Below are 18,171 nucleotides of genomic sequence, written 5' to 3'. Positions count from 1 at the left end.
TAAGCGTTAAAATTGTTGGTTGTATTGAGAGAAATGAATGTATTTTGCTGAAATGGGCTGGGCAATACCATTTAGTTCTTAGTAAGATGCAAATGTACTTGTTTCAGATCATCATTTGTGTTGGCACACCGTGATGCCTGTGCATAAATGACCCCCCCCAATATTTGCATACTTGATAGCTATTTTGCTACAATACACTCTAATAATTATAGTACCCTATTACCTGCTCTGTGTTAGTGTAAAATTAACAATCCATTATGCACAATAAGTTTTATAAAACATTTACAGATAGAGATCATGTTTAATTAAAATTAACTTGCCGACGAAAGCCAAATGCACTTATGATTTGCAATGACCTTTTATTACCTGCAGTCCCTTGTTTTGGCTGGATGATTGACAGCTTGCTGTTTGGCTACCATGTTGTATTTCAGCTGACAAGACTTTTCATTTTAACTCAATTTGCCTGCCTATCACAAGCTGGTGGCAGGCCAGGCTCAAGTCACCCAGCTTTGCCTCAGCAGCTTGCTCTATTTCTCATTAGTACGCATTTATTCAGTGGAAATTGGAAGACAAATGCTTGAAGGCATGCGAACTAAGTATAGCAAATTAGGGTTTAAAGACTGAATATTTATAAGTATATTGAAACAGTTTTTTTTTTTAAATCTAGAATGAATTGGAAGCTGAGTGCTAGCTTTAGTATAAGAGAAACGAAGAGAGAAGTGGGAGGATTCTAAGAATAACAATACTATGAGAGAGATATCTCCCTTTTTTTCCCCCCTCTCTCTCTCTAGAAAATATGTAAAATTTCTCTGACAACACCTTCTCAAACAACAGCCTGGATTCTTTATGTAGTGCTCGCACAGTGAAGTTTAGCATCTCATGTGTGTAAGAAGGAGGGAAAAAAATGAGGGTCATGTTCATTTGCTGCTTGGTTATCCCTTGGTATGCTTTAAATTGCCTTGTTTGTTCGGCACAAGCACAGAAACAGATGTTGCTCTACCGTGCTGGATAATTTACTGTATCTCACGGTGCAGAATGGAAGGCCTCCCAAGCTACCCAGCTGGTCTGTCAGCGGCGATGGCTGGTGTCTGCTGAACTATGACAACTGCGGGTAAAGGCTGCAGTTTTATTGTGCAGTTGTCATTCCCCTCAATGTACAGCTCCGGCGTTTGTGGAAAGCTGACTGTCTATTTTTTTAATGTGAGCCTGCAAAGCCATATAAGCTCCATTCTCCTTTGTTGATCATAATGTGACTCATTACTTTTGTCATCTAATGATTATCGGCATGATCGCTCAGAGCGAGAGCCAAGCTCGCCTTCCACACATAACTGGTACTGGAAGGTAAAACAGATTTGTCATTTACGATCTGACCGCTAAGCCACACTTTGTGCTCCATTATTGTGATTAACTTCTGCATAAGATATGCTGCCCAATTGTCATTTGGGATCCAGCAGCGGGCAGGGAATGCCACGCTTTCGGGGAGGATGTCCGCTGATAGGATGTGACCGCGTTGCTTGCGCAGTTAAACACAAACCTGCTATTTTGCAGCAGCACTTTAATAATTCTTTTTCCTTTGTCTCTTTTCCCCTCCTTCCCTCTTCCTCATTTGATTTCTGGTGTCACTACGTATGTCACCACCGATTCCAAATGGTGGACTGGCGACCTGCTTCATTTTACGCAGTTTGAAGCCAGTCTGGGAGCAGAGGCTGGACCCTTTCTTTGTACCGCGTAAAGTTTTGTTGCCAGAGCGCTGCCAGTTGAAATCTATCGTGTCAGGTGCCTTGTGGCTATCCGCAGTAGAGGCCATCTTCTGGAACGAGGGTTCTTTTCTGGCTTCGTCACCAACAAGCCGATTTGACTCTGCCTGATTATAGTAACGAAGGCAGTCCAAAAGAATATGCACAGACTCACTGTACGTCACATTGAATCACGGTGCTGGCCACACAAAGCTGACCGCAGCCTCATTTCTTTAGACAAATGCATGCTTAAGGAAAAACCTCCTGCAAGAAAGCATCCAGGGCCACTTTATTTGCTATGCATGCTGCACCAGATTTAATTTTTAGTGAAAGAACATTTGTTATTATTTTTTTTTCAGAGGCATCTATGCTGGGTAGCTACTGTCTCTAATAAACTAACCTTTTGGGTGCAGCAGTTACAGTGCCTTGGTGAACACTTAGACAAGGCTTATTTGATATCACAGAACATAAATGCAGACACAAATGGAGTATTATGTGCAAATGAAACCTTATTTTAGGCTATTTTTCACACTAATGATTAGAAGGAATCAAGTCACATGTAACAGTGCCCATACACACTGGTGGAAAAATAGTCAGTTTTGATTACAAAGTGAGAGATGCAGCCCTAGACAGGAGCTACATGCTGATATACATGCTATCAGAATGATTTATGCAAATTATGCATATTATTCCCAAAGGAATTCCTCCTCAAACTGCCAGGATAAATTGCCGGAAATTAGCCATAAAATCTGTCGTGCTAGGAGCAAAAGGTGAAGGCCACTGGGAAAGCAAGGACATTCAGCTTCTGGAGCCCTCCAAGATATGATGATAGAGACAGGAATCTTGCTTTCTCTAAGCCTAAAAGGACTATGTTTTGTTTTCTCTTGACCATTTAAAGTGTCTTTCTCTCCTAAAATTCCCAGGCAAATAATGAATTGCTTTCATTCACTCTGGCCATAACAGACACTATCATTTGGCAGCGTAGTGCATTGAAAAGAAAACAAATACCTTTTAAAATGACTGCACAATTAACAAGTGAAATGATTTTTTCGAACATACAGATGCTCTCACTGGTGTTTGCGTGCAATCTTCAAAATATATGTAAATGTATAAAGCGTTTACGTCTTTTGATGGGGTTCTCTTCAATGTGATGCCTGAATGGTGACTTTCCACCCAAAACTCGGTGCTGCCTGCAGCCAACAGGATTTCTCAGCACTATCACTGAGAATCATGTCGGGAAGTTCCGTGTCACGGCTCCCGAGCCCTGGAGGGCTATTTATTGCTTCCTACTGGTCTCTGCTTTATGTTTGGTTTGTGGCGGTTTTATTTTTCCCTTATTTTTTTTGCCTTAGCTTGCCCTACTAAACCTGTCGAAGTTCAGCAGCTGGAGCCATGTATAACTTCCAATCATTTCCCATATTTCTGACGTTTCCGACCCTTCTCCCCTGGTTTTGTTTAATTGCAGAAAGTGCCTTAAACGAGAGTTTACGCATGTGCTCGTCCTCCATGAACATCCGCATCAGCCAGGAGGATTTTGTTCTCAAGCTTGAAGGGAATCAAGAAGTCAGTTTGAGGAAAGGAGACTGGATAGCCCTTTACCCGCAGATTTTGCACATGGACCCTGAGGTCTATGAAGATCCTAAGGTAAACATTCAGCTGGTGCTACTCTTCCTACTCCAGGCACATCGCAGCAGCCAAGCCTTTTGTGATCTGTGGGTTTGTTGTTTTCTTTACTGCTGTTCCTTCTTGTGGAACAAATCTTCCTACTTTCAGATGTGTTTTCTAGGGCCCTTTAGGTCAAAGGATTCATGGCCTGAAGAGAGAAATATGGTGATGAGACTGACTGCAACTGCTTTCAAAGGAACTGACAATTGCACATTGACTACCATAAACTTTAGGCTAAATGTGGGTTTTGTTTGACAGTGGATCATTTGATACCCAAGGAGGGCTGAATAATAGAAGGTGGTTTAAATAGCAAATAATGTGGGCCATTTAGCTAAGTGCCCCCAAAGCATCATTGATTCTCTGAAGCCCTGTAATAGCAGTGTCTTACTTGAGCCTTATGCTTTTTCACCTCCCTTCCTAGGCATTCACCCCTTGATCAATTAGTAGAATGTTGTGAACTTGAGACTGCAAAGCTGTTGCTCTGCAGTGAAGCTGGGACTGTAATTGTGTCATCTCCTTGTATTTTTCTCTGACACTGGAGTTAATGAATATCAAAGACTTGAAATTAATCCACCCTGCCTCAGCCTTAATATGGCTTCAGAAGTTCACCACCTGCATACAAATTGAATACTCCTTGTCTGGGCTAGGTTGCTGCCCCAGATTGCTGTCCCCAGCCCTGGGTGCCATGGAGGAAGAGCTGAGGGTGCACACTGAAGCTCTTAAATGCCTCCTCTGCCCGAGAGTCAAGAACTCCTACCTGATCTGTTCTTCATCCTCCTTTTCCTAAGCAAATGGTTGTCTCATAGCCATGCTGGTTTTTGTCCTTGGCATTTCAGCCAAAGAAGAAGGGAACTGGATATTTTACATGTTTCTAGAAAACCTATGTTAGATGCATTGCTTCCTGAGGCTCTCCCTTTAGGCAATTGAAGGATACGAGGTTGCAGAGGAAAGAGAAGATTCAAGTGCTTTGTTGGTGTGGGACAGCATCTTGCTGTGCAGGAACTCCAACAGCCTCAGTGACAAGAGGTGTGAAATGTAGCAGAGTTAGCAGGAGTAAGGGATAGTCACCGAGATGAACACTGGAACCATGAAAATGGAAATGACGTCCAGAGGGTTCTGTCCGTACCCAAAAACTAAGACTAAGCTCTCAGAGAAAATGCAGTTTTAAAAAAATAATCCATGTATCAGCAAATAGTTGATTAATATTTCTATTCTTAACAAGTGACAACTAACAAATAAGCTTTTTCTCATTTTATTCTTAACACTTTATTTTTGAGAACATTATTGATTTGTCAAAAGTCCATCTGTTTGTTTAGGTCCTAGACCAAAAAGCATCAGTGTGGAAACTGATTCCCTCTCTTATCCAATAATTGCCGGAATATATTACCATATTTCCATTGCTTGAATATCTGCTTAGTATCAGCTCTGTTCAGCTTTCACAGTACAGCTTTAGTTCATATCTTTTATCTTTTTGATAGTGAATGAGCAATCCACACATTGCAGTACATTGATTTCAGCACATGGGTCCTCTCGAGAAGTGGGGAAATCACTGTTCTGTTTGGTTCTTAAAATATGCAGTGTGCTTTCAACAATAACTACTGAGGATCAGATAGAGATGGAGAATGAATTTTTTGAAAGGTGCAGTCTTGAGCTTGTCATATATTTAGGGAAAACTTTCCTGGGAAAACAGGCAGCTTGACAAGATAATTTTGTAGCAATGCTTTTCTCCTGGATACATAAATTTAAGTTCAAGCTATCTTCTGCTTTGGCACCATATTGTGTGTAAGCATATATTGTTGACCTCTTTCTCCACTCATCAAAGCCTAAATAAATGAATCCGTGTTCTATAAAGAGGATAAGTGAACCCCTAAATCCTTACTCAGCTGGTTATAGAGCTCAGTAAATGAACACTGCAAATCCCACAGGGTGAAATATCAGGAAACCCTGCAGGAAACCCTACATGGTGGCTTCCCAAACACAGCTAAATATGAGATGTGACAGAGAAAGACTTCTGTCAATCACAGGAAGTTGCTCAGTTTTCATAATACTCTTAGCGGGCCATCCACAGAGAACTTAGTTGCCTGTTCTTACTCGTTGTCTTCACCTTTTCCTTGCCATCAACCAACCTATCTCTTCCAAGGAGGCCTTGTGCATGCCTGGAAGTTCCTTTATTGTCAAACATCTGTCTTTTTTTAGCCAGCAAACCAGCCTTTCAGGAAGCACTATCCAACCAGAGGGGCTTCAGCAGCACAAGTCTGGGTTTGATGTCACTGTCATTGGCTCTGTTCCTGTCTCACACTTGTTTTCTGCCTTTACAATCTCTTAGACACCAATTTATTTTTTGTTAGAAAGCAATTACAACTCTCAGATGGCTCTTAAGATGACAAAGAAAGCATAAGGTTTGACCCAGTGTGTCTATGTGTCTTCAATACCACAGTTCTTAATTGCTCCAGATGCCAGGAGTGCACCTTGTGGAAATGTCCCAACAAAGAGAAGCACTCTTTGTTGGGTGGATTTGTTTTCTTAATCTATTGCATTTCATATTTAGCAGTTCTTTTTTTAGACCAGTGGAATTTATATTTCAGAAAGTGAATCTTTTTACTTTTGTTTGTTTGTTTGTTTGAAGGACAAGTGGTATCCTGGGCTTTCATTTGTTACTGTGCTTCTTCAAATGAAGCAATAACTTATCAGGGAGAAAAAAAAAAAGAAAAACAAAACAAAACAAACAAACAAACAAAAATCTCCATGCTTCCTTTTGGCTGTGCTGCTCAAAGAGACTGAAAATAATTACCGGACCATAGAAACACTCATATAATCACCAGAGAGATATTTATGGATATCTCTGCCGCTTAGTGAAACAAGCTCCTGTTCTTCAACACCCAAAGTTACATTCCCTCCTGTCTAACCTACATTTGCTCCCTTTTTCATAGACCACCTCCCCTGCCCCTGTTTTTTTCAACAGCAAGCTCTGCAGTGTGTGGTTTTCAGAGCATTTAATCTAATGGGTAGATCAGTATCAGTGTATTTTTCATTGTGGTGAGGGTTTTTTTAATCAGTTGAGGTTGGTTTCTGTCTGACTGACTTGTTCCCAGCCAGCTCCAAATGGCTGCTGCTATAGCAGATGTATGCAAAGCAGGACAAATGCTAATGAGTGACCATAAGCAAGAAGTGTCTGTCATTTTTATTCAAAGCATGCAGGAGGATTTTGTAAGTGGTTAATTTGCCGTTGACTGAGTGAGGATGCCAGATCTCCTTCATTCAAAAACATGAGTTATCTCTAAACAGGGATCCTGCTACTGGAAAAATAGAAAGATACTCAGTTTATGGAACGTGGCTTACAAGCACAACCTCAAGCCCTACTTGAAAGCACCCTCTTTATAATGGTCAATGACTGGCAGTTGTCCTGCTTTGCACACAGCTTCTGGAGCAAAACATTTGAAGGTCAGATGTGGCAAATTAGGCAGCAACCATCTCCAACTGAAGGGAAAATTGACTGCAAAGCATCGAGTCTGGCTTTCGAATAATCTGCACCACTGGGTGCAAAAGAAGGATGGATTTTGCTTTAGCTTGCAGGAGCAAGTTCGGTGCAATGCATTAATTTATTCATAGGCAGATTTGCAGAATTTGGCAGATTATCCTTATTCATGATGTATATACCCCACTGAGTGCATATGATGCTTTACAAGAAAATCGTCCTTCCTCTAAGGTTCATTGTCCCTGCTGCAAAGCGGTCAAAATCTAATTACAATCAATATAGGCCAGACACTCAGTGGATGAGATGTGGAAGTTGAAGGAGCTTGATGTAAAAGAGCTATGCTAAGTAAGTGGATTTAAGAAGTGTTCTTTGCAGGGAAGATAATGTGAGTTAATGAAACCTGAGGGAACCAACTGAAAAGGAGAAGCTGTCAGCTCCTTGTCTTCCTCTTTATCTTATTTTCTGGGTTTCAGAAGCACTACCATTGTGCAAACAAAGCAACTCATGTAACTGCCTTGTTAGATATCACGCTCTCTCTTTCTCTCTCTTTTATTTTCAGGAGTATAAATTTGATCGATACATAGAAAATGGGAAGAAGAAAACCACGTTCTACAAGGCAGGAAGAAAACTGAAGTATTTCCTAATGCCCTTTGGCTCTGGGATTAGCATGTGTCCAGGGAGGTTCCTTGCAATGAATGAGATGAAGATGTTTCTTTTCTTACTATTGGCTAATTTTGATGTGGAACTAGCAGAAAACAAAGCTGTCAGACTTGATAACAGTCGTATGGGCCTTGGTATCCTCCTGCCAGACATTGATATTGCCTTTCGTTACAAGCTACGGCCCTCGAGAAAGTGAGTGGCTGCATATATGTCTTCTACTAATCACCATGTTTGCTCATTTCATCACTCAGCTTTGTATTTTGGGAACAATTGCTTTTCCCTCTCTGCTTTTACCTCCTTCCTATTTGTTTCTAAGGAGAAAAGCCCTTGGGCTGAAGGTAGGTATCAGATGCGGGGAGATGCAACCTCAATTTGTCCTGCATGAGTTGTGAGCAGTGAGATGAGGTGACAAGAGTTTGGTCAAGTAAATAGCTCAATGTCCCTACAAGACAGACCCACATACTCTTGGCCATGAGTTGAGTAGGATTTACAGGGACATTGACATCAAGCTGAATCCAAACCAGTTCTCTGTCACAGAGGTTCCAACTTGTTAGATTGGGAGGTCTCATACACCTATCACTTGGAGACATCTCTGCATCTGCTCATAGAAGCATAATAGCAAGAAAGAGGGAACTTAATTCTAAGGGGTGGAAGAATTTGTAGTTATTATTATTTCAACTTTTTATTTACTCTCTTGCTTTTATGGTCTTGAGTGTCTTAGCCCTTTGTAGGGAGATGTGATGGAAGCTGTGTGGGGTGGTAGGGGATGATTTGCAAGAATGTCTTACTAGCAACACATTTCTGACTTCAGTTTTATGGATGGAGGGTGAATGCTTTGCTTTTCTTCTTTTTTTTTTTTTTTTTGGTGACTGCAAATAAATTAAAATCTGTTCTTTTATCCTACAGTCATTTAAAGTCAGAAGGAAGGTTCTGTTGATTTTAATAGGTTCTGCATCAAGCCTAAATTATCTGCTTTGGCTTTTGAGCCAAAAAAAGTGTATTTGTCAGGGAGAAAATACATGAACCTGTTAGAAAACATTCTGTTATCCCAAAATGTACCTTCTGTTTGTCTCACTGTTTTTACTACTAACAAGTCCATGCATTTATTTTGACCATTTCTTGTGTTTACTCTTCTCTCCAAAAAGTCAAAAGAAGAGGGCTTTAAGGACAAGTTTAGTATCTAAATCTACTTTTTAGTAGGACTTTACTGAGCCGAAGTTATGCATAGGGAAACTAGTGTGACCTGTGTTTGGTAATAGACATGTCCATCCACAAATTGGAAAACAGGCTCTTCCCTGACGCCAAAATTCAAGCAAGTGAAAACCCTGGGCAGCCACAGAAATTATCTGTACCCTGGCTGCCCAACCCACTTCAGTGGGTGACCAGCTCTTGTTTCAAAAATGAATTTCCTAGTGCACAGGATCTGTGATTTTTAGACCCTGTCTCACTTCCCAGCTCATCACTTTGGAGACTGATGAGGATTCTCATGGCTGTCCAGTCTCAACTTGCCAAGGTGATAATTGCAATGGGAGAGTAGCCATGTCTCTGGGCCTTGCCTTGTGTTCCCAAAAATCATCTCTATTTGGGATGTGCCAGCATAAGTCTTTTTAAGATCAGAAATTTTACTCATCGCTAAAGCCCCTGATGGCCTACAGATGGAAACTGCTACATACATACTAAGGGTTAGAATTATTTATTGTTATTTGGGTAGAAGCCTGTTTAGTTATTCATGTAAAGCACATACCCTAAATAAGCATCAGCATCAGTAAAAAGGCTTTAAGAGATTGGCACAGCCACAATCCAAATCCTCCAAGGAGAAAATTGTGGTTTTGTGAGATATATTGGATAAACATTTTCTCTTCATATAAAATATCAATAGTGTCTACAGTGTTGGATTACACTTACATTAAATTGGCTTTGTGGTTGATTAAATGCTTTAACTTTGCTTCAACATTTAATCAACAGCAAAAGCTGATTATTGCTTTTTGCCATGGAATAAAATTTGATTTTATGTAGAGATTCTTGTGCTCAAGTTACTTACTGCCATAGTTACTCTGCAGGAGCTATTCTGTACCCAGCCATAGCTCACAATCCAGTTTGGACATTAGAGCCTGGTTTATTGAGAGAGAAAATGTTGATGTCATTACACTGTTGACTGTATTCCATTATTGCTTAAATGTAAGCTGTAAAATGTCTCATGCCACAGCTATGATAAATCTTTTTTTGGCATCCAACTTTGAAACAAACCTGAAGCAACTGCAAAAATAGCAGTAGGTATTTGTTTTAAACAGAAGTCTTTTTTTATATAATTGTATTCTATTTTTAGGATGTTGAATTAAATTATCACAGGCTGCTGCATAATTTGGTAGGACATAGTAGGACTGTGCCAAAAGTGCATGCAAATCATTAGTAATTTCAGATTAATTGCTGATCAGTTTGCATAGTATCTATTTTGGAAATAAAAGAAGAGCTAGATTGTCTTCAACACAGCAAATTAAATCTGTAGGACAGGCTTCATTTAAAAAAGAAAGGAAGGGTCTGAGTCTTTCCCACATGTTGCAGGAGGCCTTGCATTGGGCCAGGAGAGCATGCTTTGCACCATGCTAGAGGCCAGCATTTTGCTGGGATAAGAGTTAGTTGCTCTTTTGCTCAGTGACCAAAATAATTAAAGGCAAAGCAGGTCCTGCCCAGCTTGTCCTGGAACCAGGTCCCCAGTAACCCATTCTCCTGGTAGATCAGTTTTGCTAGTAAGCACTGCCTTAGCTTACCCCAGCTGCAGAGGAGGTGAGCCTCACTCCCGTGTAAAATCATGAGAGCTAGAGCAAGACAGAGGAAAGGTTAAGCCCTTCTGGTCCATGTTCTCAGCAGCTGAGGAGGTGACTTAATTGACAGTCATCAGCTGGTCTGACCAGGAATGACTCAGTCTCTGTGGAGCAGGGAGTGAAAGGCCCAAGGTGTCAGTATTCCTGTTCAATAAGCTGTAGCAGCACAGTGGGATGGATGAGCATGCACCATCCCTGGAGGTCCCAGCTGCAGCCAAGCTGGCCACACCATGCTATGCCAAGGAGAGCATGTTTCATGATGTAGGGCGTGATATGTTTTTTGATGGCCTCCTCAGTCGCAGCACCTAAGAGTGACCAGCTGTCACTACTAAGATGGCCAAGTTGTCTAAGCAGAAAGGGCATTGCTGTTCACAAGCCGTTCAGGTGCCAGTGGGGTTGCAGGGGTGAGCTGTGGGAGGCGAGGCAGGTAGACCTGGTGCTTCCTTGTCCCTGCTCTCCACCTCAGCAGGAGGGTCTGCCCTGCAAGCCCAGCAAGGCCTACTTGTCTCATCCACTGACTCAGCAGGCACGGGGTCAACCAGGAGATGTACACAGGTGTCCCTGGAATTGCTGTGCTGTTCCTCTACTGAAACGGTGCACTCGCTGATCAGTTTGAGATGTGGCTTGGGTGGTCAGTACCAGCCTCTGGCTGTCAGTTGTCACTGTCTATGGCTTTGTTGATAATGTCTTTATTAACATAATGTCTTCATAAGAATTTTCAAAATTGCCTTTTTTCTCATATAAAATAGGTTTACTAAGTCAGTACGGCCCTTTACAGCACCTGAGAAGGAGAGTGGATTCATCATCAATTAATGTGAATGCTGAAATGTGGTTTTTAAATTATTATTATTATTATTATTATTATTATTATTATTATTTTACTTTACACATTGTGTGTTCTCCATTTTCGTGCTGTCACTCAGTACTGCTATAAGCTATTGTAAACTTTTAAAGCTGTTACACTACTCGAAAGACCATAGTAGTCTGTGTGTACCTGTTTGCAAATTAGACTTTCGTATCTCTGCCATTGTGTCCTATTGTGCTAACACAAAAGCATGGAAGAGCTGTCCTTTAGTTTATGCTTTTAAACCAGCTGCATATCACTATTTTTGCCATTGCTGTTTTTATTAATTATTGGCCTGTGAATTTCTCTTATAGAATTACAAATTATATTTTATTCCATCATTACTGGACTTTCTGACATTCAAAAGATTGTGAAGTGCTCTTAATTGTGCAAACTGACATTTTGTATATAGATTAACAGTGGTTAAGTTCTACTTTAATCGTTAATATCCATCTTAAAGGCTTTTAGATCAAATAAGTTTATTGTGTATTTCTGAATAAGTAAATTGAAACTTCATTATTTTAGTAATCCAATATCTTGAGTGAATTTTGTATTTCAAGGACACAATAAAATGAATATGTCTATTTTAATATTGATTATTTTTTTCCAGCTTACATTTACAGTTTTTCTCAGATTCAAAACTATTGCTTTCATTTTGTAACTTACTTATTCAACATACTGCATTTTTTCTGTTACTTCATCTTGAAAGGTATCTCTGTAAGGAAAAAAATGCCTTTAATTTAGCATTGGCATGGAGCAAGTCCTTTGAATTAAGGAAATTATTAAGTCTATTTCACCTACCATCAAACTTAAGCCAGTTCTTACAAGATGAAAGAAAGAAAGAAAGAAAGAAAGAAAGAAAGAAAGAAAGAAAGAAAGAAAGAAAGAAAGAAAGAAAGAAAGAAAGAAAGAAAGAAAGAAAGAAAGAAAGAAAGAAAGAAAGAAAGAAAGAAAGAAAGAAAGAAAGAAAGAAAGAAAGAAAGAAAGAGAGAGAAAGAAGAGAAAACTTACAAGTAGGTATTTAATATAAAAGTTGTACCCTAAAGACATCGGTGTTTCTTCATTCCTTTGTGCAGAAATGCTCGTCAGGTGTGTCTGTGAGGGCTGATGAAGGTATGTCCTAGAGAAGTTAGACCTACACCTTTTTTCTGGGTTTGATAAAATGTTTTTGTAACCATGCAGTTGCTTTAACTCCAGGTGATATTAGAAGTTACTAGAGTTTATAAATAAAAAGAGGCATTGTTTGAGATTTCTTGAAGGGCACATTTCTGAGGGAGCTTTCCATTGTGGTCTAAAAGATAGCTGGGGGGGAAAAGAATTAATTAGACCTCCTAACACATATTTTCTCTAATATTTTTTACACTAAGTGCTTTCTTGATGTTACTTGTATTGTACTGTATTTTACAATTATTTGAGACACCAATTTAGGCATGAAGTATAATGTGTGCAACTAAGTGTTTTTCTCCCTATTACCTAAACTAGCCTTTGTACCCTGAGTAGTCATGTCCCAATACCCACAACACATCAGAAAATTACGTCATTACAAAAACACCCCTTAAAACTATACTTAGAAAGTGTTGTGATCCTTAAGTTATCGACTGTGCTTCTAAATAGTAATAAGGATGAGAAATGGTTGCTGCATATATAGAAGTATATAAAAAATTGAAAACATTCCATTTTTATCTGAAAGCTAGGATTTAAACCCTGGTGGGATCTTTATTCTCATATAAATCAGTATTGTGTCTACATAGCCCATGCTGTGCATCAGGCTTGCCTGGAATCTCAGGTACTAACGTTGTGTGAATATGTAATTTGTAATAGCAGAAATGTGCTCGTCTTCAAAACTATTTACACCAAAATAAATAATCAAAGTAAGTCTAAGCTTCCGCTGTTCCTGCTAGCAGCCTGGCAGGATTCTACCTTGCAAGATTATCTCAAACCTATTTTGACACTGATGTGTTGGTTTGTATTTTTTTCCCAAAAAAAAAAAAAAAAAAAAATTCCAGCAGCTGTGAGTACAGCAAAGTTGAATGAAAGTCTGAGTTCTGGCTACAGGGAGAGTAAAAGACCGTAAGCAAATACCCTGTGATGACTTTTGACAGTCACTTCTTTCCCCATCAGCTCATCTTTCCAACTACCTCTTTCTTCTAAATAGTTCAGTCGCTATCCTCCTACAGGCAGCAAGTCTTTCCCTGTCTAATTTCTGTCTTGCGAGCCAGGGAATCCGCTGTGCTCTCAACGTGTTTTTCAGTTGCCTTCTACAAATGAAAGAATCTTTGAAGCAGCCACTTGCAAAACCGGCATCGCAGGTAGCTACAGCTTGAGGGGAGCGCCGCGCCGCTAAAGCTTGGAACCTGAAAAGTGGATGGGCATTAGTTGAGCTCGGGATTGCAGCGCTGGGGAATGCCGCCGCTCCGGGATGGCTCTGCTCCGGAATGCCGCCTCGGTGTGTCCCCGGCCCGCGGCGGCGGCTGGGGGAGCCGCGGACCCGCCCGCCGCCTCCCTGCGCGCTTCCCGCCGAGCTCCCGGCGCTCCCAACTCTCCCGACCCCCTCCAAAAGTCAGGTGGAAAGGGATACGGAGTGGGGGGGAGGGTTGGAAGAGTCTCCTGCCGCCCCGTCTTTGAAGCAACCCATGCTTCCAGGGATGCTGGAGTGGGAAAAGGGAGCAAGACCCCCGAGAGGGTTCCTAGGGAAGAGGTCTGGGTGATAGGTGAGTTTGGAGAGCTTCGGTTGGTGGACAGGAGGTTCACTGTAGAAAGGCGACTGTTTGTCCCTGATCCTCAACTAGGAGGATTTAAAAACAGTATTAGAAGGGCAATCTGTTCTGCAACTTCTCGGAAGAAATAATTGTTGATTTAGATAAGCAGTGATCCCTTCAGTGTTTGATGAAGACGTTAATTTATGGCTGTCTAGCAGTTTATGGCTGTCATTAGATTTTCAGCTTTGTCTCTGTTCGAAATGTATCTTTCTTTTTATTTTAATCCGAGACAATTATGTAAGAAAACGGTTATGTTTGATCTAAAATGCATCATTTTCCTATAGCATTTCAAATTATTCACAGATCATAGTCCTTATATGTGCATATATGAATTTAAAAATACAGCAGTAAAGTGCTTGAAACAGACCATAAATTTGCTTCGTATTTTATTGCACGTCTCTGAATCAGGTTGAGAGGACAAGGGCAACTAGGGGCTCGGGGAAGGATTTAACCCTTCCCGAGGCTGGAGAACCAGCCAAACCAGAGCAAATCTGCCTTCTGAGCGCTTCGAGGGCTGGGGGACACCGAACTGATGGGTGAGCACGGAGAAATGGGGCTGGCTGCAGCTCTCTGCTCATTTAGCAGATGTCCCTTCCGTGGATAGCTGGCTGCTGCGAGCTCCGCTCGGGGCCGGAGCAGCCTCGCTGGTTCCCGCTGCCAGCGGTGGCTCCTGCCCGGGCCCGGATGGCACCAGAGGTGGTTGGAGGAGCGACTTCACCCCTGCGGCGCCTGCCTAAGCCAAGCGCAACACTTCACAGGGAGCCAGCATTAACCCTCCGAGGGACTCCGCTAGCGCTAGAGCCCCTCAAGCGGAGGATCTGCTCGGCCGAGCTGTAGCGACCCGACGGGGCGGGTGGCGGGAGCCGGGGCCGGCGCGAAGCCCAGCGCTGCTTCCCCAAAGTTTTGTCCCGCTCCGACATGGAGCTGTTCCGCCATCTGACTAAAGCCTCAGGATCCCTCCGGCCTGTTGGCAGCTGGTACAATCAAAGTTACAAATGATCCTGGAAAGAGTCACGGAGTCCTAGCTCCCTTATTTTACCCCCCAACAACTCCCCTCTGCCATCACCACTACCAAAAAAAAAAAAAAAAAAAGTGTTAATTGCTGTAAAGTTTCCGAGCACGTGGATAATTTACTTTGACTGCAGCGTTTTAATTAAAAGCAAACTTATTTATGTTTCTGATGTTTATATTACGCGGTTTAATTATGTTTAGAGGCAGCATCGCACTTTTTTTCGCCCCCTTCCACCCTAAATCACATTTTCATTAAAGGTTTTAATAAGAAAACTCACTTGACCACTATTCATTATCTAGTCCCCTCCACGCACACAAGTTCACTTACCCATTCATTTATTCACTTACTCATTCCAGCAGATCCGCTGCAACTGCTGCTAGCAGGGATGTGAACACTCATAATTATTTGTCAAAGTCTGGAAAGTGTATTATCCCTTCTTCTAGTGGTAATTAGTTACCATAGCATCTAATACGTAAATGTGCCCAGAGCACACCATTAACAGTTAAGCGGAGGATTCAATTTAACACATGATTATATCTTTCATAAGTCATTACATTAGGAAAGCCAATGTCACTCATGCTGGGACAATTTCAGGGCCGGGGCAAGGGGCCGAGGACCCGGGGAAGCGACCCGGGCTGACCAGCACTGGCAGAGGGAGCTTTGGGAGGAGGCTGGGGGAGATCCAGGTGCAGTGGGAAGGTTGGGAAAGGGGAAGAAGCTCTTTTGAAGGGGGACATGTTCATTTCTGGTTAAGTGATCGATCAAGCGTTAAGAGGGGCGTGGGAGTTTCTCTCCTCCCCCCACCCCCGACACACACGGCACTCGCGTTGGCAAGACCTGCCCAGGGACTGGCCCAGCGGCTTCGCGGAGGTTTCCAGCGAGGCTGCTCGATGTAGACGGACAGGAGCGAGGGGCCGGGACTGACAGCACCTCTGCCCGGCAGAGATCTCTCTCCCCGCTCCAAAGCAAGGAGGGAGTAAGCGAGCCCCAAATCGCGCTGCAGCTGTAGCCAGGAGGGAAAAGCGTTTTCGTTACGCTTTCCCTTCTCTCCAAAGCAGAGGTTAACGGAGAAGCCGCCCGATGTGCCATAGACGGCAGCGGCCGCCCCGGTTATTCCGGGCGCGGGGCAGCAGCACCAGCTGGGCCCGCACACGCCCCAGCCCCTTCCCACGGGAGACGGGCGGCAGAGCGAGGGCCTCCCACGGCCCCTTGCCTTCTCCCAGCCCAACTCCTGGCAGCTCCAGGAGTTTGCTGGGACCTCACTCGCCTCCCCCGTCCCACGCCCGGGCACAGCCTGGCAGCGCCCGAGCCTTCCAGGGAACCTCTCCGGAAAGCTTGCTCGGTAGCCAGAGATACTAAACGGTAAATCTTGCAGCAAATGTGTCCTGCGACGTTATATGCACGAACACACACATTCACACACACACACACAGACACAGGCACGCACCACGCCAAGCTGGTGGCGGTGGTTAATTCCTAATCAGAATGATGGACAGCAGAGACAGAACAATACAAACTAATGGCTGTGTTGCTGATCACTTTACCCCTTGATTAAAGACACCCAATTATGGCGCAGAACAGTGTCGTAATTATGTTCCTTAATCACATCCAGGAGGTTTAATTGCCTTAACGATGTGTTTCATTAAATGAATTTAGGTATTATAGTCGACAGTTTTCATACACAGTTGTTTTCAAATTAACATAATATTAGACATCGTCATGGAAATTGTTTTAATAATCATAATTAGACGCACCCAGCCTTTGTGTAGTAAATGCTGAGAGACGCTTCTCCTTGCGCCTGGGGGCTGATCTGCCCACCCTCTCTGGGCTGCCTTCCCACAGCTCCGTGGCACTTTACAGTTATGTTTCCTGAAAAGTTACAGGTTCTGATTAATCTTTTTTGATGGGAAGTGGAGCAGAAAATATTTATCCCCTTCCCCCGCGAGTTCTGCTGCCATTGGGAGGAGACGGCTCCACGAACACCCCGCGCCGGCCCGGACAGCCTGAGGTGGCGGGAGGGGGGACCCTGCCGGGCCTCGGCTTTCGGCTGTGCCAAGACCCCAAGACCGGACCCAGCGGGGGGTGGCAGCTTTGGGAAACTGTCTGTTCCCTCTTCTCCTCGGGTTTGGGACAGAGCGGAGTGTCCATGAAAGGAAAGGTGGCTCAGCAACTCGGGGGGTAGGGAGAAGGCAGGGGGGTGGTCCTGCAGCTCACCCCGGGGAGCAGCCAGCCCCACGGGTCGGGCGGGGAGAGGGGAGCCCGGGACGGGCGGGCGGGGCCCGGCGCTACCCCACGGCTGCCCCGCACCCCCGGGGACTGCCCCCCACGGGGGCGGGAGAAACGCAACACAAGGAAGAACTTCGCGCCCCCCATCCGGGGGACACCCGGAACCTGGAGCGGGGTTCCGGAAGGGGTGCTGGGGAGTATTCAGAGCAAGGCAAAGGAAACTGCCCGCCAGCCCCCTCCCCCCTTAAATATGGAGATCTATGCTTAACAAAGCGGAGCGTAATACAAGCGTTTGTTCAAAATATTTTAATAAAGATTCTTTCCGACATAGATACACATACAAACGATCGTACATTGCTGTCATAATCTGATTGACCTATTTAATATATATCACTCTTTACACATCCGTGACCTGCCAACAGATCCATCATGGCTCCTATTTTGCCATCCAACCTGACAGTCCGAATTTGTATTATCTGCAAGTAGTGGAAAATAGCAGGACTCGTTTTTGAAAAGAAAAAAAATAGGAAAAAAAAAAAAAAGAAAAAGAAAGTAAATAATGATTTACAAATGGCAGAGAGACAGCCACCCAGCCATGCAAACTCGAACTGAAAGCTCACTTTGGGTAAATAGCTACTTGCTTTTCATCTGTCATTTTTCTTCTAAAAAACCCCTCCCACCCACCCCACCAGAAAAAAAAAAAAAAAACAAAAAAAGAGAAGAATTCCACGCTTAAATCAGCTTAAAGTATTTTAAAGTATTTCAACTTAAATAATCATCCACAGTCAGAATAATTTACATACACATTAAAAGCGGTTTAAATTATACCTATGAACACAGCGCCTGGGAAAACACTGGCTTGACAAGTGTTCTTGTAGCAGCTATTGCTCGGATAAAAGTAAATAGCTATTACCTGTTTTAATGCAAAGAATACCCTTTCAAAAATCAGTTGGTTGAGCAATTAAGAATACA

General features: G+C 42.9%; 1 protein-coding gene across 3 annotated transcripts in view; it reads left to right on the top strand.

Moving 5' to 3' along the window:
* Nucleotides 1-11,792, top strand: part of LOC127381082 (cytochrome P450 7B1) — a 126,042-nt gene extending 114,250 nt beyond the window's left edge. For 2 of the 3 annotated variants that reach the window (XM_051610883.1, XM_051610884.1), the window contains exons 5-7: nt 3,202-3,380; nt 7,436-7,728; nt 11,108-11,792. In XM_051610883.1, coding sequence (XP_051466843.1) covers nt 3,202-3,380; nt 7,436-7,728; nt 11,108-11,171 — 536 coding nt within the window. In that variant the 3' untranslated portion in view covers nt 11,172-11,792. Of the gene's footprint in view, nt 1-3,201; nt 3,381-7,435; nt 7,875-11,107 lie in introns of all 3 variants that reach the window. The other variant, XR_007888650.1, reaches the window with a different exon arrangement.
* The last annotated feature ends 6,379 nt before the right edge of the window (nt 11,793-18,171 follow it).

This window comes from Apus apus, chromosome 2, assembly GCF_020740795.1.
Source record: "Apus apus isolate bApuApu2 chromosome 2, bApuApu2.pri.cur, whole genome shotgun sequence".
NCBI classification, from domain to species: Eukaryota; Metazoa; Chordata; class Aves; order Apodiformes; family Apodidae; genus Apus; species Apus apus.
Note: the sequence above shows the minus strand (reverse complement) of the source record. Positions and strands in the feature narration are given on the sequence as shown.